The sequence below is a fragment of the Mycteria americana genome, chromosome 2, assembly GCF_035582795.1.
Source record: "Mycteria americana isolate JAX WOST 10 ecotype Jacksonville Zoo and Gardens chromosome 2, USCA_MyAme_1.0, whole genome shotgun sequence".
Taxonomy (NCBI): Eukaryota; Metazoa; Chordata; class Aves; order Ciconiiformes; family Ciconiidae; genus Mycteria; species Mycteria americana.
This window is the reverse complement of record NC_134366.1, coordinates 92,476,395-92,498,635: the sequence shown is the minus strand read 5'-3', so window position 1 is coordinate 92,498,635 and position 22,241 is coordinate 92,476,395. Positions and strand designations below refer to the sequence as shown.

The 22,241-nt window shown below is 42.1% G+C and overlaps 1 protein-coding gene across 5 annotated transcripts in view; it reads left to right on the top strand.

The window, feature by feature from the left end:
• FBXL7 (F-box and leucine rich repeat protein 7) overlaps positions 1-16,306 on the top strand; it is a 191,887-nt gene extending 175,581 nt beyond the window's left edge. For all 5 annotated transcript variants that reach the window (XM_075493999.1, XM_075494001.1, XM_075494000.1 and 2 more), the window contains 2 exons: positions 9,709-10,320; positions 15,168-16,306. In XM_075493999.1, the coding sequence (XP_075350114.1) occupies positions 9,709-10,320; positions 15,168-15,904 (1,349 nt within the window). In that variant the 3' untranslated portion in view covers positions 15,905-16,306. The remainder of the gene's footprint in view (positions 1-9,708; positions 10,321-15,167) is intronic.
• The last annotated feature ends 5,935 nt before the right edge of the window (positions 16,307-22,241 follow it).

Here is a 22,241-nt window from a genome sequence, read left to right as displayed (position 1 = left end):
TATTATCACTCCCTTACTGATAATTTAGCTGGTAGAGGGATACGTCATCTGCTTTGGCATACAACTCCTCAGCTGGGACACCAGGTGGGCACTTGCAGGTATCTCACAGGACAATCCAGAAGGAGCTGGGCTGAAGCAAGCTGAGCTGGGATTGGCTTTACTTTCTCATTTGTTTTGGGGTGGGTTTTTTTTTTTAATCTAGAGGTCTCTTTTTGTGCTGTGTACAACTCTGTCCCATAATTTGGAGGGTTGTCTCTTCCCAGATTATCAGCAAAGTCTATGTTTACAAAGCCTGAATTTATTTTAGGAAGGATATTTGGACTATTCTAAATTACATTAATTTATGAATCTTTAACATCTAAACTTGAGTGTTAAGAGAGGAGCACAATGTCGTGGCTTTAAATCTCTTGCTACTGTTCCCTCTTCTGTTTAGCCTATTGCTTACCATTTATTTCTCCAATTTAGGAGGTCGAATCCTGGATCCCCTGTTAATTTGGAAGTCAATCATTTCTGAGAGTTGTGCACTTTTAAAATGCCAGTATTTGATTATGAGAAACAATGTTCTTTTACATGAATAATTCATTTTTGGTAAATATGCTGGAAACAGTCATTCTTGGGGGAATTATTTGTCTGCTGTAGAGTTTGCTACCAACTGGATGCAAGTCATCTTGATTACACAACAAAGTGATTATATTCTCAGTTTTCCCCAGAGGCAAGCATTCCTCTGCTTTGTATATTATTTTCCGTTTAGAGCAACACACATCTACTAGAACTACATTTCAGAGTTCTGTACGTCCTCTTGGTTTTGATCCATGTGAACAACTGGGGATTTTAAAAATGTTTCCCTCCTATAAATTTATGTCCAGCAACTTATCTTGAAGTTCTATAATAATGTAAACTGACACATCTTTTATTCCAAATTCTTCCATTTTTCAGAGGTGAAATAGTGGAACAGCTGCACCTGACTGCAGCAGCTACCTGGATTTCTGCATTTTGAAGTTGGGAGCCATTAGCTATTTGTTCCCATTTTCTATATAAATTGCAAAGATACATTTGCATCAACACAAACTTCATAGCAGCATATCATTCAAACACAGAGTAGGATCTGTTTGCCCCACTTCAGTGTCACGCTAAGCAACTGGTTCTGGCCACATACATATAGCTTGAGAGCCAGTATTATGCAATGTGCACTCATCTTATCTGTATCTATGTAAAGTAGGTTTTAAATGAAAAATGAAGATCAATATATAAAAAAGTGGAACACGGAAATGTAAATGTTGCCTAGTCGGGGAGGAAAGTGTTTTATGTGACAAAATTTTGACCTTGGAGTATGTCAGAGTAGCACAAAGAAAAGGCAGAACATAGTTGTAAGCCCGTTTCACTGAACCAAGTCGTTCTCTGGATGAATTGGGACGGTTTTTTATATTCACCAAGATGGAGTTCCTGGGTTAATTAAGACTTGGTAACAGCTTGTCAGGTGGAGAGAGAGAAAGGATGGCAGGCTTTTTAGCATGACTTTGAAATTAAGGAAACTTGCTATCTTTTTGCTGTCTTACTTATCTTAAACCTTTATATAGAAGCATATAGAAGAAGCTTATATATAAGCATCTTGTAAATGCTTATTTTCATTTTAACCACAATTGGTTTGCACATTTCAAAGCAATGCATTGAACAGCAAAGGACTGGATCCCCATAGGTCTGGTAATCCTGAAAATGGAGGACAATGAAATGCAATGTGTCCAGTCCATTGATAATCCAGTCTTGAGAACCTAGCAGGGCACAGGATGCCTCTTCTCTACATGGTACGGGTTAGGCTGGGAGGTGGTAACTCAGGGTTTGGAGGAGGTGGACGGGGGATTCTTCACTGGCCAGTGGATTAATCTACACTAGCATTTTTGTTCAGGTCTGAAGCTCACTTTTGAAATTACTCTCCCCTTAGTCTCTCCTTACCATGCTTTAGTTACCACCACAAGGTGTATGAACCCAATTACTTTCAGGTGAAACTAAAGCAAAAAATATGTTCTGGCAGGACACCTAAAGCACCAGAGGCAACCCCTAGTGAGCATTCAGGTTTGGGGATGAAATTAGATGTTGTCTGAAAGCTAACACCCACTTCCCAGGCCTGCAGATGTTGGGTTCTCAGCAGTGACAGTTTTGCTCCGCAGAGCTCCTCTTTCTGGGCTGCTAATGTAGACATAAACTAGCTCAGCTGGAGGAGCTCCCTGGCATACCACAAGGAGTTGGGAGAGCATCTGACCTGAAGGGGTTTAAGAAGAGCTTGTACTTAAGCATGTATGGAATTCATTTTGGGGTTAGATATTTATTGAATGTGGAAAAAATGCACCATCCCGTCTATCTCTATGTAATTTCCCAGCAATGATGCACTGACAAACCCTTTCCTCAGAACTGGTGTGCTAGTATCATCAGTGGTACTGAAGGCAAAATTAAGATGCTCTGACTTCATAAATTAATAGATTGATTACTTTTTTCTTTTTTTCCCCGCAGTCTTTGTATTTTTAGCTCTGTTCAAAAATATGGGGATAAAATTAATTCTTGCCAAGTGGCAGGGGACAAAGTCAGTAGGGGGGAAATTAGTTCCAGCTTTTGACAAATACATTGTAAGGAAGAATTATTTGCTTAATAAAACTATAAGGATTGCTTCACTTGCAGTGCTGTTTGACTTTAAGCATCTAGTGTGACTATGCCAGGAATGCAAGATCAGGTCTCCAAATGTATGTGGAGGAGTTTATAGACTGAAGAAAACTGGAGCTCAACATCACAGGGAAGTTACACCAGTATAATCCAAGGTGTAAAATGTCACACAGAAACTACTATGAAATGGCTTCAAATTTAAGTTAACATATCCCTCTTCCACATGGTCTTGTAACAAAGTCTCTAGTCTTGTAGAATAGGTACAGTTTCTTATTACATTCTATGGGAGGTTTTTAAAAACTATAAAAGGTTATTTTAAGTTCTGTGGAACTGTTCCTTCCAGGAGCATGTGGATGCGATTACTTCATGAGCTCCGAGGCTGCTCATTCTTACACTGAAAAAATCGAGCTTTGTCACAGGTCTTTGCTCTTAAAAAGAGAGTTGCACAACCTACAAGATCTCACAGGATAAGAAATAAGTTTTCATCTTTGCCAAAGTGTTTTTGTTCCCTTGACCTTACTCTTCTTAAGTTTTCAATCTAATTTTCTGTGTTGGTAAGAATAAATTGTCTATTGAGAGGGAAACAGTAGCTGTAATCTCTCTTAGGTTTATTTAGACTTTTGCATGTCTGTGTTGGAAACAAGCCAGTGAAGTACAGACTAAATGAAATCATCATAAGGTGGCCACTGAAGGGTGTGGTATATTGCATAGTTATCACAAAGTATTTGTCAACTGTGATGATGTTTCAAGGAGGACCCTTTAGGGATCTGCCCTGCTATACCCTACAGTATTTGTTACTAGGTTGCTGAATTTTTCCATCCCTCTGCAGAAGCCATCTGTTTGAATTTAATTGAGACACAAAACTACCAATATACAGAGGAATGGACTAAAATTTATTTATGACACTGGACCTGCAGTATATTTGGAAAACTGAAAATGAGCACAATTTGAGAAGGTTTCTCAGTACTCAAAATGCTCTTGAAGAAATAGAAGATTAAGGAGAGAGAAAACATACCACTCTCTAAGGAGACAGGTGTGGGGAAGATGAATAGATTATATAAACATGGGTGAAGAAAATAAATGGCCAGGCAGCTGTATGGCACATGGGAATCTGGACAGTATGTCGAATCACATACTGAATGCATCATCCTTCTGAGACTGTTGAAATCTGGAAGCTTGACAATGTAGTTTCCATGAAATATAGGTGGGAAGGACTCCACTTTAGCTGCTGCTGGTGAGGTGCGGTAGCGTGCAGTGCTCAGTTTGGAGCATTGTGCTTTTGGAGAAATACACACAGATTGGAGAAGATCTAAAGGAGAAACTGCAAATATTGGTAATGTGACTAGGAAGAAAGGGCTGAAGTTTGAGCAAATGCATGTGAGAAATCCTTGCAGGAAGAGTGGAGACCTCTCATTCTTCTCAATCACTAGGAGAGGGGCAAGAAACAGTTTCTTGTATGAGTTGGGTAAGAGGAAAAACTTAGAAACTTGATATGGTGACAACATTGGAACAGGCACGTCAGTGAGCTGAGTAATAGCTGTCCCTGGAAATTAAGAACAGGGCAGACATGCACATCGGAGATGGTTTAAGTGTACTTGGTGTACTTTGAGAGAGACGAGAGAGCTCATCCAACTCTGTTTCTCATTCTGTACGTTCTTGATTGTAAAAGGTTGCAAAATCACATAGGTATCTCCACTGAGCATGCCTTTCCCTCTGGCATACTTGACCACTGCAGCCCCACGCAAGTTTGCACGGTGAATTTTGTTCCAGCTGCCTCTTCGCTATCACGGGCCCCCTGATTCCTCCCAGCCTCCTGAAGCTAGGAGGAACTGGGGTCGGTAGGGTGACTTAGCCTGAGAGAAATTCCTGAGGATGTTTGCGATGCGGAAGACACTCTTTCGTAGGTATCACTTTTTCTGGGACTTTGTCCATGCCCAGGGCCTTAGAAAGCAAATGGCCCCGTTGTAGCCTGCTGTCGTAGCTAACTCCTTTTCCTAATATCCTCTAAGGGCACACAGCCATATTTGACATCTGTCTGTCAAATTCACAAGTCTCTCCTTGAATCAGCCCACAACGTTCCCCCTGTAGAAGCCTGTCAGCTGCTTCTGTTCCCCTTTGCACCGTAGACTGTAGCTCCTACAACCATTAAGCTCCCACTTTTCCCAGTCTCTGTAGAAGGAGTACTTCCTTGGCATGCACGAAGTTGATGGTATCGTAGTAAAAATGTGAAGTCTATACCCACGTTGCACTTCGTAAAATATGTAATACCTATGCAACACCGTTATTGAAGAGATGCTAAGTAGGTGACATTTCTGTACTGTGTGTAAATGCTTCTTGCATGTTATTTTGCATCTAGCATTTTGACAAAAATGCCAATTGCTTTTTTTTTTTTCTCAGCTATACTGACTTTTCAGAGCCTGAACATAGTTTGGTTTAATTCTTGCCTTAGTTTTGCTAAAAACCTCGGTTGTGACAACAGATCAACATGAAGGATCCTTTTCAGTTGTCAGATAAGAATCTGAAGTTTGATTGATATTTACCAAATTTTTCATTTTAATTTTGTTAACTTGAGGAGCTCGGTATAGGATTCACTTTAGAAAAGGCACACCCGCAATACCATAGCAGAAGGTGCAGTTGAATGGAGTCACGCTTTAAGCATGGAAAATGGCTCAATCTTAAAAGGTCCGTGCTGGGGTCCAGACATCAAGTGTCCCATGTTAGTGTGCATCGCTGGACTAATGAAAATACACCATTGTTTTCTCTCTCTGGTTCTGAAATCGGAGACTGCATATTGTTGTAAATGCCAGAAGGAACAGAGACTAGATCTCGGTTTAAATCATATATATTTAAAGGCTCTTTTCCCCAGATGTATCTATTAATTGGGAGACAAACTGGGGGGGAAAAAAAATCCTTTGAAATAAACCAGATTCCTAATGGAATAAGAAAACTCCCTCCAGTGCATTTTCTCCCTCTGTGTCAGCTTTTATAGTTCTGTTTCTGGCACGTATCTTTTGAGATTTCTTTAAAGATTGTTAAGAAATTTTCTCTTACATCAACAAACAATTTTCAGAGCCCGAGCAAAGCTTTAATAAAAAGCATCTTACACAGAAGATTGGTAACTGGGGAGGAAGAGGGGCAAAAGAGGTTGTAGGGAGGGAAGCACAGGGCTGCTTTGTAATTTGTTTTTTACTATCTAAGATCACCAAAATGTAAAGCTGCATTTCAGGCTTGTAAACAATTGTTTTTTTCAGGAAAAGAAATGCTTGTATAGGGCATGTGTATGGAAAGATGTGTGTTGAGAAGTGCAATCAGTAACTTCATTTGCTCTTGCAGGGTTGTGTTTATTAATGTCACAGTGTCATTAAGTTGCCCTGTCTCAGACTGACTCAGCCGGTTAGCTAGCACTCACTAAATGGTGAAGAACAAAACTGGAAGGAAACCCTTAGCAGTTCAGATAGTGCTATAGGAAGCCCCTCCCAAGAATACTTGAAAAGCCTGGAAAATGTACAGTAGACCAAGTGTTTTGCTGAAGCTTTAAATGCTAGCAAAAAGGTTTCCAAGTTTTTACTGGCAAAAAGCTCCTGGACTCACCTGCTATTTTTCTCTTGCCCCCTTAGGGGTGTACAACGAACAGAAGCGGGAATACCTCTGTACAGAGTTCAGCTGAGCTACCAGCAAAATTCCCGTCTGAGAGCATATTGCATTACGGGCTCAGCAGACCAGTAATGCTCTCTCGACTCTCTTGTTTAAACATAATGACAACACTACGGGCTTTTTCCAAAATACTTTGGGGTGCAGAGACGGGGTGCGTGCGAATGTACGTGTATGTGTCTGTCTAGAAGTCTGTGCCCTGAAGGTGGAGGGAGCAAGTTTCACATGATGCACCTTCAGGATTGAAGGTAAAGGAAATACAGGATGCACATCTGGAACTGCTATACTAATGAGAGAATTAAGAGAGCACGAAGCGAGCACGGAGCATACTCATAAAACAGAAGGTCAAACTTTTTTTAACTCTAGGTCTAAGTTAAAAACCACATTTTGGTAATTCATTACACACCCAGAATGTCTAAGGTATTGATTATTCACAGTGTGCTCAGGAGTGATGAAGGAATGCTGCTTTTGATCCAAAAGGAGTGGAGATTAGCTGTATTAGCTTGGTGCTTTGATCACCAGGGGAGGGAGGGAGAATCATGGAGTATTAAATGCTTTTTTATACTTAAGTAGGAATGGAGAGTAGGGGAGAATGTAACCCTGCAGAGATTTTTAGGTGTTTTCAACAATAACAGACTAAAAATGTATGTTTTCAAAATATGCTGGGAGACTGTCTTACAGGAGGTAATCGTTCCCACAGTACTAGAAATTGTTTATAGCAGATGTTAAAAAATGAAACTTTTTGCTTTTGATTTTAGTTCCATCTATTTTGCAGTGTAGAAACAAGTGTTTGTTCTGTGGGTTTTATTTATATCATTTTGTTTTCCCTTTTTGTGCTGGTTTGTGTAAAAAACAAACAAACAACAACCAAACAAACAAAAATCCCAAAGCAAATAAAAAAGTAAAAGGAAAGGAGAGGAATTCACAATACCAAATATATGTGGTAGTGGAAGATACATCCAGCACTTGAAAAAATGTATATTCTTTTATATTAGAAGCATCCTTGTTAAAATCTCAAGAAAAGAGCAAAAAGTAAAGGTTCCAAGTCTGCCACATCTTCTGCACATGTTTAACTTCAGGCACTGTCATTGGTTTTGGTGGTAATGTGAGGGAGGTCAGACATATGGTAAGTCCTTGCAAAAATTAATCTAAGGGACTGTTGCCTAAGTGGTCTGTGGAGTCAGTGCTTGTCTGCAGGAGCCTGGCTGCTGCTGGTGTTTTGTTTTTTTTCTCTCCAGCTGTAAATCTCATTTTTAAAATACCGGAGTATACCAGACGCTTTCCAAATAACACTCCTCAATGCAGTTATTTGCAATAGCTGCCAGGGGGGTATTAGGAGGTCTCAAAGGGGAGCAGAGTGTCTGCAAAACCCACTCTGCGTTAAGATATGGTTCTTGCTCAAAAATACACAAATCCCTGGGTTAGGTCCACGTAACCAGAGCATAGACTCAGAAGCCTTGAAGGAAATGTTTTTCCTGTCACTTGCTGAAATACTGAGTTTCTGTCTAAGTAAAACAAGATACAGAAGAGGAAGAGAGAAGTAGCTGGGTAGCATAGGTTTTTCCTTCACAGTGTGAGATGATGATTTTGATCTCTCTGCAACTGAACTAGGTGATCTCGGGCAAGCTGCTGGACTTCGTGTCTTGGGTTCTTCAGCCAAATAGTTGTGCCTTTCTCCCTTGCAGACACGCTGTGAAAATGCAGGCCTGTGGTTGCTACTGTTGCAGCTAGTGAGATCAGAGCATGCCTGCGGTGGCCTAAGGAAAAGCTTGATGGGCAAATTCATGTGTAATACACTGATCAAGTTCATCTAAAATGTACTTTAAAAACTCTACCTAAACCCAGATTTGGGCAGGTTTGTTGAATGCATTTCTAGCTGTACCCTGCTTAGCCCATATCTGTGCTGTCAGTCACAGAGCTGTAGAGTTGATGTTACTTAAGGAGATGGCTTTGCACGCTTCCCTGAAATGTCTGAACACTGAAGGGATAGCAGAAGATGTGACATGGAGGAAAGCTTGGTGCTCTAAAACCACTGTTCTTACTCCATTCATGATATTTGTTGTGCTACTGGGCACTAAACTGTGGTTCCTGTATTCATCTCTGGATGGTGCTTTCCTTCATAAAGAATTTCTGTTGAGATCAGTACTGAGAAGTCGGAGATGGAAGGAGTGTGTTCAGCAGCAGCATTCCTTTCTTGTACACTGGTTGCATCTTGTGTAACATACTGCTGAAATATCTCAGGTTCTCTAAATGTATTGCCCATGGCATTTGCTTGACTATCAAAATAATATCCTAGTTGTCTTCCAGTCTTTTACTTGCTTTGCTTGGAGAGCTGGGAGCAGGAGTGGGAGTGACTTGTAGGCAGCAATGTCAGCACAGAGGGAAAACGGTTGAAATAATCTTACAGCAAAGGCAACCTTTCTTAGTAGCAGAGGCCCCTTATTTCTGTGCCTGCTTTTGCCAGTGAAGTGAAATAAAGAAGGTAAAGAAGTAGCAAATTGTTTTGCATGGGGTTTTTTGGGTTGACTGCTTCCAGTGTGACAATTAGCCCTAGCAAAAAGAGCGTGTAAATGTTGTGCAACAGCTCTGTAACAAGTTTCCAGTCATGCTGTTTCTTTGCCACTTACTTTTCTGGGCTTATTTTTTCAAATCCAACTGAAGTTCACTTCAGTCCATTGGAAAGGAGTGCTTTCTGCACGCACATGAAGAGGCACAGCCAACCGGTTCAAGAACTAGTCACTGCACTCTCGGTTGAACTGCTGAGTCCGAGTTTGCATGAATGAAAAATGAACTTATTTAATGACACAGTGAAAATAAGTGTACGGGGTTGTGCTTTCCCCATCTGCCCAGGTCTGGTGAAGGAAGTAGCATTTGCCTTGTGAGCTGCTCTTTGGCCTCCCACTGGATGGCTGAAGGAGCTGAGAGGCGAAGGACCACAGTATTCCTCTCCTAACAGCTCACAGCTGCCTAGGTATTGCCAAGGTTATGGGCACTTATTCTCTGTCAAAAAAGCCTGTGATTCAAATGTACTCATTTCTTGCAGTGTTTAGTTGTGAATACAAAGAATTAAAGTCCCTGGACTTCCACTGATGTCTCCTCTTCATTACAGGGCTCAGACCTGCAGCCCCTCCTTTGCTAGCATGGCTTTGACAGCACAGCTAGGGGTGCATCTCTATTGTGTACCCAACACTAAGGTGAATAGTGTTTTCAGAGTATACTTTAAGATAGATTTTGAAATATGTGTTTCCGCACTCTCACTGGTAAAAATGAGTGCTTAACCCCCAACAAACCCCGAAGCCCATCATGCTCCATTAACAAATGGGCTAGTGGGGTGCTGTGCTGTGGGGAGAGCGAGAGCTCTGCATTCACCCACCACTTACTGAAATTGTGTGTTTTGTCTTCCAGACTCCGACCTGAGCATGCGGACGCTCAGCACACCCAGTCCAGCATTAATATTTCCACCGAATTCCCCTGGTTTCCAGAATGGCAGAGGGTCGTCGACGTCTTCATCCTCAGTCACTGGGGAAACTGTTGCCATGGTCCACTCGCCGCCTCCAACCCGTCTCACTCATCCTCTCATCCGGCTGGCGTCCAAGCACCAGAAGGAACAGGCCAACATAGACCGGCTGCCCGACCACTCCATGGTCCAGATATTCTCCTTCCTGCCCACCAACCAGCTGTGCCGCTGTGCCCGTGTGTGCCGCCGCTGGTATAACCTTGCCTGGGACCCCCGACTTTGGAGGACTATTCGCCTGACCGGCGAGACAATCAATGTAGACAGAGCTCTTAAAGTGCTGACCCGGAGGCTTTGTCAGGATACACCCAACGTATGTCTCATGTTGGAGACAGTAATTGTTAGTGGCTGCAGGCGGCTCACAGACAGAGGACTCTACACCATTGCCCAGTGCTGTCCAGAACTGAGGAGGCTGGAGGTGTCTGGCTGTTACAACATCTCCAATGAGGCAGTCTTTGATGTCGTGTCACTGTGCCCAAACCTGGAACACCTGGATGTGTCAGGTAACAGGAAATATTTCAATACGGATGCCTCTGATTCTAAAAGCCTCATGCTTGTCAAACCCCTGGAGCCACAACTGCCCACTTTCTCTTTCTGTGTTGTCTTCGAAGTAGGAATGCCAGTCTCCCAACACAGTACTGGTGAGACAGGCACCGCCAGAATCTCAGTGCCCCAAATGCCAGCAGCACCTCTTGAGTGGCCGGGCCTCCTCCAATGAAGGCAAGCTAGCAGAGATGGCCCGTTCAAATAGCACAAGTACTTTTTATAGATTTTTGCACAAAGGCCCACGTTGCAGTCAGAGCTAAATCATATGGTGAAGGCTAGTTACTTCAGCAAAATTTATCTTTTTCCTATATATATAATTTTATATGTAGATTTTATATATATATAATGTATATATCTGTAATCTGGTAAGTGACTTGAGGAGGAGCTCAGAATCAGTGCTAGCCTTTTGTATCAGTATAAATATCAATTGTCATCCCTAGCTAAACTTCAAGGTCCCCTTGTTTCTATTGCTATTTTAACAAGACTGAACTAGCTTGAATTTTTTTTTTAATAGTGTATATATTTGCTTAGTGGTTTTCTGCTTTTCCTTTCACCCAGTTACAATGTATCACTGCAGCTGTTTAGATCAGCAGAAATGTTTTAGACAATTTTCCTCAGACCTGCTCTGGGGAAACAAGAGGTTTTTTCCCAAGGTCAGCCACACAGAATTTCCTCTCTGCAAATAGGTTGGCACTTAATGGAAAAGTTGTAGCCAAGAAGAGCACTGAAGTGAATTTGATGTTCAATACTTATTTTGTGATCTCACTTGTTATCAGTCTAATGTTGTTATTAATCAGCCGGACCAGGTTTGCCATTGCAGAGGTACTAATGGCAATAAGCAGGACGAAGTGGGGATAGGAAGCAATGCTATTGAGTCCCTGGTACCCAGATAAACTGATTTTTCCAAGACTGCCTATCTGGTGTACACTGATTTGCTTTCTTTTTTCTGCCTTTTATTTTTTTTAACTGATTTATCTAACTCTTTCACCTAATTTTCCTAGGATGGCAGAATGTCATGGAAGGCATCCAAACAAATAGCAACAAATCAGAATTATTCACTTTTTGTGATTGCTCTCTGAAACCGCCAGATGATAAGGAGTCTCTGTGGGGCTCCATGGGAGTCCTGTCCCATGGAGTCTATTCGCAATGACCTTGCATGTGAATTACTTATTGTCAGTACATACTGACATTAGTTCTGGATTGCGAACCACATATTCAGGTTGAAGCATCTCCAACACCAGAAGAAAATGTATATGCCTGTGTGATTTAGACCTAGAGCTACATATCACTTTGAAGGATGGCTGTGTGCTGGCATATTTATGCTTTTCTTACTACATCCTCTAGGGTGGTATGGAGAGTTGAGTGGCTCAAGTATCCTGGGCCTGGAGAGACAGGACAAGTAGAATTGCTGAGCTGAGGGTGAACTGCCTTGGCACACCAGTCTGTTAGCTGACACCCTGAGTGCACTTGGGGGCTTGTAGATGGCTGAAAATGCTTTGGTCCACAGCTCCTACTGATAGATATTCTATAGACCAAAGGTGACTTTCTCAAAAGCAGGGAAAATGAAAAGATGATAGCAAGTCTTGAAACAGGTTCTTTTGGGGTCTGTCTTCATTTGTGGTTTCCTCAAGCCTGTTACTTTCAGACCTAGAAGATGGTGTCTGTCCCTAAGAACTCATCAGTTTGGTCCGAAGTATGTAGAGGGCGAGTAAAATACCTGTCTTCCTTGAATTTTGTCTCATCAACGGGACAGCAAAGTAATTTTAGTTTCACATTTTTCTAAGTTTTCCTTTGTTTTTGGAGCAGGTGAGGGAAAAATCCTGGTTTTGAACATGCTCAGAAGTCAGGGTGTTTGTGTTCAGACATTCCTTTTGCTGCATGTGCCTGCATATGAATTGAGGATAATTGATCTCTGGGGTCTTGTTTTGAGTCCACTTTTTTCGTTCTGATGTGGGTAATTTTGGAGGATGTTTTGGAACCAGGATTCCTTTTTCCCCTCCTTCTGTCTGTAGTTAGGAGGGCAAGGCTTGCACCTACTCGCTTGAGCAGTTCTCAGGACTGAAGTGGTTCACTGGTTTGGTCATACTGAGCAAAAGAAGTTGGGTACATGTGCTGGGGGATAACGCCATACTTGTAGCTAGTTAATTAAAACCCAGTTCACAGTTGTACATCTAGTTGAATCCCTCTCCCCCTTGGATGGTTACTTGGCAGCAATAATGTACCAAAATCTTTAATGTCAAAACCAGATGTTTGTATTAACTTTGAGAGTTTTCCACAATGTAAGTTCTGTCACTCTCAGCATCACTTTGTGGGCAGGTCGGAGATATCTCTAGAAGTTGGTTGAGCTTGACTGCAAGTTATTATCTAACACGCTAGCCAACATTTTTTTCAATCTGTTTGGAAGTTTCTCCTCCCTTTTAAAAATCAGTTATACTTACTTTATGGAAAATCCTGTTACAAGAGCTCTGTTTTTACATTTTTTATTATTTAGGACAGAAAAATTGTTGCAGACCCAGGAACCTGTCATTTTGCCTAAAAATCAGGCAGTTTATATCAACATGGACTCTTTTTCTGGTGAAACCATTTTGAATATCCTTCCCATTAAATATTTTACAGTGTAGCCAAAGTAACTAAAAGCGATGCTGAGCTTCTCAAAACAGTGATCACACAGATGTATGTCACTCCAACCCTGCTGTGAGACTTCTGACCCATTCACTTTCTAATTGTGGTCATTAAAGCGTTCCTTCTTCTTGGATCCCCAGCAGACAGAACATTCTCCTTGGCCTCATGGACCCTTCATTCTCACTTAGCCAGATTTTAAAATTGAATTCTGGTCAGCATGTAAAATATCCAGACTGACTCCTTAATCCAGCAACCTCCTCGGGCAAATGCAATAACGACAGCTACATCAGGTCCAGCAGAACTCTGCCTAGGTGCCAGCTTCTTCTGTGGAAACCCAGCTTAAGGATGGGGACTCGTGTGGTGCATTTTGCATCGCCTACTCCAAAGAACGTATTAGAGGTGAAATTTTTACACCATTAGTATTGTACTGCTTCCCTTTAGAAAAATCACTTTGCATTATTGACCATGTATGTAGTACTTATTTGAAGGCAAACTTATTTCCAAAGATTGCACCGTAACATAGGCGGATCTGCCACACAGTCCGAAGAGGAAATAGCAGCATTGAGTGTTAAGAAGATGTTGTTTGTTGAACAAAGTGCTTTGCTTCAAGGTCCCAGAGCTTCTGCATAACCTGTGGACAATTTGTCTGTTTCATTGTGTGAGGCCTAAGGTAAAATTAACATCTGTTCAAATAAATTTGAAGCCTAAATTAAAAATCCAGCTGCAAATTCAAATGATGAATGTAGAAATCTAACTGCAGGTGGCAAACTGTTTCAAGTCCATATCCCATGCTTCTTACAGCATTTGTGTGAGCCCACTGGGTTATCTCAGGGGGTTTTTTTCCTTTTTGTTTTTAAGAACTGAAGCATATTCATACCTTCCTCTAAACCTCTGAATGAGAACCTGTTGTATCAAGTGGTAGGGGTTTGGGTCATTCACGTTTTTGAGGTGGTCTCACATTGTCATGCTCTTTACTTCCAGACTACAGCATTTGTGCAGCATTTCTCATACATGGAGCTCTAAGGTTGTCATCCTAACTTTTCTGGCTTTTCATGGGTCCCTTCATCCCTGTTGGCCAGTGTTTCAGCAATACAACAAAGCTCTTTTTAACCCTGCCTGAGGGCACCTCTTTAGGCATAAGCTGCAGAATTTGTCTGAGTGACTTTTACGGCTAAAACTGTTGAGCCTTGATCACTAACAGGTAGACCCTCCCTTCTTCCTTGCGGCTGTTTCTAGCTATGCTAATGCAATGTGCCCAGCTGAACTTGGCACAAATAAGAATTTCCCTTCAGGAGCCCGAGACTGCCAGTTTGCATTGCAGCAGAAACAGCACTTTCCAAAAAAAGGCTTTCATTCACCACCATGCACAGAGTGGAGGTTAAAAATGGGGGAAGTCTGTGAGCGTGTTTTTCCTTTTAATCTAGCTCTTTATCTTTCCTTGCAAGGTCCGGCGTTTCTCCTCTAGTCTAGTTACCTCCATTTATGGCCGTACTTCCTCACTTGAAACAGTCCTTTTCTGCATCTGTCCATGTCCTCCCATGCCCTTACCAGTCTGTTGGCTCCTGCTGACTCTCCCCATTCTCCTCAGGTTACCCCAGTCTCCACCCTTCTGCAAGCACATAGTCTTGCCATAGTTTTGCATCCTTCCCACATTGCAGGCTTGGGGCTGGATTCACATCTGTTCTCCAAATGCTTTTTGGAGGGTGGGTGGGGTTTGTCTTTTTTATAATGGGGTTGGATGGTGAAAGAGTCTCTGATGTTGGTTTACAAACTCAGCCAGTCAGCAATGAGAGTGCCTCTGATCAAAAAGCTGTGTTGGTTGTCATGTACTACCATTTTCTCAAATTGTCACTGGGTTTATATTGCAGTAACAGATCATAGACTGTCCCTAGATAAACCTGGGATCATCATTTAACATTTGGGATATGGACAAAATCGGTCTGTTGCTTTGCTGGTGCTCAAAATCCCAAACCAACCTCACTGACTCCAGGGGATTTTATTATTTCCTCTGGTGTAGGGACACATCACAGCAAATCCAGACTAGTCAGTCAGGATGATTCTGCTCTTGCAACATGAAGGTATCTTCATCACATCCAGCACTCAATTTCATGCCCACCTTTCTGGTCTTGCTGTGTGATTTGTTTTTACTGCTTGCTTAAATTTGTTGTGTGTTTCCACGTAGGCTGCTCCAAAGTAACGTGCATCAGTTTAACTCGTGAAGCTTCTATCAAGCTGTCTCCCTTACATGGGAAGCAAATCTCCATTCGCTACTTGGACATGACAGACTGCTTCGTCCTGGAGGACGAAGGACTGCACACCATTGCCGCTCACTGCACTCAACTGACCCACCTGTACCTGCGCCGCTGTGTCCGCATCACCGACGAGGGTCTCCGCTACCTGATGATTTACTGCACATCCATTAAGGAACTGAGCGTGAGCGACTGTCGCTTTGTCAGTGACTTCGGCATGCGGGAGATTGCCAAGCTGGAGTCACGCCTCCGATACCTTAGCATCGCTCACTGCGGCCGGATCACAGACGTGGGCATCCGTTACATAGCCAAATACTGCAGCAAGCTGCGCTACCTCAACGCGCGGGGCTGCGAGGGCATCACGGACCACGGTGTGGAGTACCTCGCCAAAAATTGCACAAAACTCAAATCGCTAGATATTGGCAAGTGCCCTCTGGTCTCAGACACCGGCCTGGAGTTTCTAGCCCTCAACTGCTTCAACCTGAAGCGCCTGAGCCTGAAATCCTGTGAGAGCATCACTGGGCAGGGCCTGCAGATTGTAGCTGCCAACTGTTTCGACCTGCAAATGTTGAATGTGCAGGACTGCGACGTCTCTGTGGATGCTCTGCGATTTGTTAAACGACATTGCAAGCGCTGTATTATAGAGCACACCAACCCTGCCTTCTTCTGAAAGGACACCCCACACCTGTCGTTACGATGCAGTATTAAAAACACTAATGTATAAACACACGCTCCCATATTCAGTAATGCTGTCCTTTCTATAGCTCACGGGAGTCAGCTTTTCTTGTATGTTGTGGGTGAGGGGGGTTTCTAGAGGACTATTTTGTTTGCTTTTCGTATGATCACTTTTTAAGGTGCAGCGAGTCTCCGTGGAGAGACTGCCTTAATGCAAAAGCAACGAGTACTCAGCATCCCCAGTGGGGTGCCATTTCCATAACAGCCGTGACCTTGTCCCAAGCTACAGTAGCTACCTCCAAAGGAAATAGCACATAATCCCTCCTTTGGAAATGCTACTAAGCTGGGTCAAATACATCTGAATTCCAGCTGTGCTCATGAAGCTGACTATGCAATATGTGTCTGTGTTCCCCAACTTCTTCCAATATGGCTGATAAAGCATCCCCTTGTCTCCAAGTAGTTTCTCTTTGGTAGTCATCCATTGTAATCCCTCAGAAAATTCTGGGTAATGTTCTTAAACATACTCGATTGAGGCAGAATAAGACCTGCTGGCCATTGCCGAGCACTCTGCTGAGTGAATCTGGAGATTGTGCCCATGCATGGATTCTCTTGGAAAGCCCATCTCCAGGTCACTTGTGCATCATCACTACTTGCCTTCATTTCTAAATCCGCCCTCTCCTGCATGTGTAGTACCACCCTCTGGTAGCAGATAGGGACTTCTGGGTCTGATAAGTAGTGACATACTCACCTGAGTGAAGGAAAACAGATGAGATATTGGTGGCCTGGCAAAGGGAAAAGCCAGCAAATCAGCCTGAGAAGCTGCTGTCATTCTGCAACAAGCTGAGATGGCACTGTAGCACACTGGGGACTCTCTGAGGCATTGTCGAGCAGCTTGCACGGGGCAGTCCCAACTGCTGTGCTGTGCGGCTGTCACCAGAAAGTCTGTCCTTGTTCCTTCACTGTATCTCTTCAGCGGCCATGGCACCACTGCAGTTGACACTCCCTGAGCAAACCAGGCACGTGCGTTGAGGTAAATTCAGTATGTGCCTTAATACACATAGAAACCCGACCCTTTTCTGTGGCCTTCCAGTTCAAAGGATAGATGGCTGATCTTGAGACTTCAAAGACGTTAGCCTGATGTTAGATAACACCCCTGGGGACAGAGGGGCTGAGAGTGTTATTCACATTAGATTTAGATTTTGTGAAAACTTGTCTGTGTGTGTTCCCTTAGGCTGGAGAAACAGCTGCTGTTCAACAAGGAATTAAAACGCCAGCGTTGCCCTGTGACACTGGGAGCCCCTTGTACTCTCATGGTCACTCTTGCTCATGCAAGAGCGAGAGTGGTCTGGAGTTCCCCCGTCTCATTGCCTTCTTCCCCAGAGCGTGTGGTCGTTTCATGGCTACTTTCTTCACAGTCTTCTGGCAGCCATTTCTCTGCATTTTCACATCTAATGCTCAGATCTGAAAGCCAGACACGTTAGGGGTGATGATATTTTCAGGCAGGCCCCCTGCGCCTGACTGACAGGTGAATTCATTCGTTCAGCTCAAACGCTATAAATGTCTCGGTAGAGAACATAAGAAGGGAAGCACCGTGTCTGGTTTTCATAAGCAGTAGTTCCATCATCTCCAGACAACACTAATAAAATCATTGATATGAAGTGAAAATCCATATGCTCGAGAAAAATACATAACTGCTGAGGAAATACTTGTAGCAATGCTCTCTCAAATTACAAAAAAGCAATGGTTTGGACATGTCCCTGCAGAGGGAACTGGTCCTACTGCTGCAAAAATTCCTGTAACTTATGTATGTTCCTCCAATTTTGAGTTTCCTAACATACAGGATGTCATCAGCTCTGAATTATAAATCAGATTGTACTAAAGCAAAGAGGGCCGTGGAAAATGATTTTGTCATGGCCACTATTACTGGTCAGTGACTAATAGGGGGTGATACCATCCTTTGGCCAGTTAATATCACTTTGGTTTTCCTTTCTGTATTTTTAAAATTAGAGATTCTTCTCCAGCAAGTAGTACAGTATATTTTATCCGAGCCAGCTATACTCTCTGTTTATCCTTTTTCTCAAAATGGCCCCGAGGATAGTTAAATGTTAAGCCCGTTCCTGAGGATGGTGGGATTTTGAGCCATTTGCACTCATGAAATATAAGGCCTCATTAGTAACATTTAACTGTTTATTAAAAAAAAAAAAGCTACTTTTCTGGCTATGCTAAATTGAGTGAATAGTGCTACATGGGTTTTAAGGTTTCTAATGTTTAAATTGGCCTGTACTGTACAAATCTCACTATAAAGCCTTAATTTGCTACCAAGAAATAAAGCAATATATTGGTAACTGATGAGCGTGCATCGTCATTTGCACTAATTGATTAACTTCTGGTGAAAAAGAAAAGATTAAATACTTGTAAAACTTTTCTTGAAAGATAGGTAGGTGAATGAGCACATCAGGTAGGTGGATGACTATATTAAAAAAGGAAAAAACAACCTGTTATAGATTATGACCTTGCCTATCTGTCTCTTTAAAATTTGATTTTCCTTATGTGGTTCTTCTTGACCCTGAAACATAATCAGTAACTGGAAGTGTAAGTAAAAGAAAAACCAGTGTATAAAACGTATAAAAATTTCAGGAGGGCCTCTGCATTGGTTTAAAGGCAAGTTAACATATTTGATATGAAAAGTAAAATGGAATGACTGAAAGGGTAGAGCAGTTACTAGTGCAGTGTTGCCTTTTGAGTGCTCTAAAAACCCACTCTAGGGGAGCACTGGTGGAAAATGAATAAAGGTAATTTTTCTAAGCCAAACATTTTTAAGTATATAGTCTTACATGATCTGAGTTGGCACTCTGAGACTGCTACTTATTTCAAGAAAATTTGAATTTAACTTATTGATACAGCTTGCCTGTTTTGACTTTTAACCTTTTTCCTATGTCTACTTGCAAAATGACACGACCAGAAAAGAAACTGAAATAGCGCATGTGGAGCTGAGTTTGCTGGAAAGGTTGCAACATGTGACTGATGTGTCTTCGTTCCAGTTTGGGGTTGGCAAAGACTATAAATTTCCTGAGCGAAAACATTGTTGATTCTTGAACCATAAAATTTGGGCTCAGGCACTGAGGCTTCTTCTGCTCTGCCATAGCATGTGGTGATCTCATCAAAGAAAGCAGCGATGAATCACATCAGTCAGGCTGGCATGCTGTTTATGTCTTTGGAATAACTTGTGTCCTGTAGAGAGAGGTCTCTTAGAAAAGGCGCGTCTAAACTACCGTGCACTGTGATTATAGCCAAAGCTTGCTATCTAGGTATTCATCCTTCTCATTCCCTTGGCTTTCGTAAAAAGCGGAACTGTGTTTTCCGCGTTAGCAGCATGAGATTGATGTGAAGTGCAACACTTTCGCCTTTTTGAGCTATGCTCATCTGGCTTCCTACAAAATGCCAACCAGCTTCTGCTGGGTGTCTTGGACTCAGAACCGTGGTCCAGACTGTAACCTTCAGTAGTGGCTTACGTGGTTTCTGAAAACTTCTAGCCTTTGAACGGGAAAATTAAAAAGCTAGTAAAAGACCTAATTTTAGCACTAGGCTTGAAATGGGTCCAAGCTCTCATTAAAAAGAAATATAGTGACCATTTGGACTGCAGACTGGCTGCCCCACAGCTGCCTGTGTTAGTTTAAAGGGGAAAAGTTATCTGACAGAGTTGGTGCATGGCTCCTCTTCCCCCAGCGTTCCCCAGGAAAGTAACCTGCCCTCGGTTTTTTATAATTTTGTCAATTTAGCTATTTGTGCTGAAACTTCCCACGCTGGGCTTTGAAAATGTTAGTTGAAATGGTTCATCTGGTTCTGTAAATAAAGCTAGGAGGAAATGTCATTTTGCTCATGTTAAACTCCTGGTGACCTTTCCTTTGAAAACGGTTCATTGCTCTTCATCTCCTCTAAGGCCTTCAGAGTGAACGTGTGAGCCTTGCCAGGAGGTCAGCTTTGGGACAAGGATGTGCCTTACTGATCTCCCAGTTAAAATTCACCCGAATTTAGCTACATTACATGTCTTTAAACATCTCCAACTCCATGACTAGGGAGAAGAGGGGCGTGCTCAGGTCTTTTGGAGCTTGTAGTCTGGCGAGGTTGAGATTTGGCAAAGCTAAGAGGCGTTTATCACTCTGGCAGTGTGAAGGAGGAAATGATCTGAATTATATGGAAGCTGGCTGAAAAGTCAGGGCAGGGTGGAAAGATGGGGTTTTGAGAACTGGGACAAGAAGAAGGATGAAGGAAATTTCCTGGGAAAGGGGGACTGGGACTGAGATGAGAAGAGATTGAATGATTTTCAGCAAAGAAACTGGGGCTGGGGTTGAGAGAGGTGGGTTTGTATGACTTGTTGAGCAGGGAGAGCTGGGCCAGAGAAGGTGTAAGTACTGAAGAATGAGGTTTGGGACAGGAGCAGAAACATGAAGAAAATTAACTGAACATCATGTAAATACAGTACACTCCCTTGTCGAAGGCTCTGAGAAAGGCTGACAAACTCTTTCTGTGAGGATGCCTCAAATTTGAAACAGCCTTTCAAAACTGAAATAGTAATGTTGCATTTAATGCATCCAATATCTACCCTTTTTTTATATTTTGTGAAGCCAGAAAATCTTTACAGGCAGAACTTCTGCCTTTACCAGCAAATGTTTACGGAGGGCTGAGACATTGTCAACCTCAGTGTCTCGTTCCTGCCTTTACACCTTTGCGTGAGGTAGTCTGTCGAGAAGAACAAGGCAAGGCAGGTTTGTAACATCTATTCTGCCTTTTGCATTGTCTTTCAGCAACACCAGCTGTTCTGCTTTGCTGAGGTGCAGGCGTCAGTGTGGAGCCAAATTCGTGCCCTTTTGACGACTGTTAAGGGCATAATAGTAATAGGTTCGAGTTACTGCCAGGCAGTAGACATCAGAATTCAAACTTTGCTTAACAAAAATACATTTAACTGAGCAGCATAACTGCATGCTATTAAACAGATTAAATCAGTTTTCTCCATAAAATAGCTGAGGGATGTTTATTTTCATGCACCCCTGCTGTACAGCTGTATGCTTCAGAGCAGGTTTTTCCTCTATTTTTGTCTTCTGTGAAAGCTGGACAGAAACGTCAGGTCATTTTTCCCTTGTCCTCTGGATGATCATAGAGGCGCGTCTGAGATTTAAACTAGTTAATGGAAATCTTTTCCAAGTAGGCTCTGCTAATACAAATTTAAAAAAATATTATGACTGCAACAGTCCAGTTGGCCATAGATATGTCAAATTAAGCCATTATAAATATAAAAGTTACTAAACAGGCACCAGAGAGAGAACCAGAGGGACCAGAAGGAGGGATCTTTTTAAAAAAATAAAAAACCACGAGCTTTTATAAATGACCCTGATACTTTTAATGCAGAACAGAAATCTTAACCATTCCTTCTAGCACTAAAGACACTGTGTTCTTTGGGTTAGAATAGATTAGCTTTCCTTTGTTTTTTAAAGAAACATTGCATGCTGTAGCCTCAAGCTCATGTAAATGGTAGAGGTGGAAAAAGTCATCTCAAAAAGATGAGAGAATGCAAAGAGGGATTTGTGCCAAAAGGAATGAATATTTTTAACAGTTTCATGTTGCCTTGTCTGTCTTTGATGGCTCCTAAAATATTTTTTTAAAATCAAGTAAATGGCCATTCTTGAGAAGTTTCCATTACTTCTTGAATACACTCCATTCACACGATTGCCTCAGCAGATAGACATCAGAGCTTTAGAAAAACTGAATTTCTAGCTATAAAAAAATAAGTGTAGCTAATTTATCATTTATAATTTGCCTTATCAAGTGTTTTCACATCTTTATCACTTGTCATGTAAAGGATATATCCTAAGTCTTTATCAGGACAAGTGAAAAAATATTTCTCTATATTTACTAATAACAAATTATATTTTTCTGACACCCAAATTTTGCTTTAGATGTCTGTTCCTGGTCTGTTGTGTGCTGTGAAAAGACTTTGAAGAATAGAGCTTATTTCTGGACTTGAATTACACTGTGTTTGATTATTCTATGGTCATGTATCTCATGTGGTATTACGGTTGTTGATGTGTCTTTTGTGACATGACACTGCAGAGTGGCTACTTGCATTTCAGCGTGGAAATAGAATTGCCTAACGCATGACGTATGTGACACATAACAGTTGTCACAGCTCAGATCTCCTGTGCGGCTGGCTGCTGGGGGTCTGAAAATACCCATCCACAGTAGCGTCAGTACTTTTGTAGTGATCCATTCCTTAACTGCATGAAGCATCTTCCATTTTATTGGGCATAAATTATAGGAACAAACTCTAACTTCAA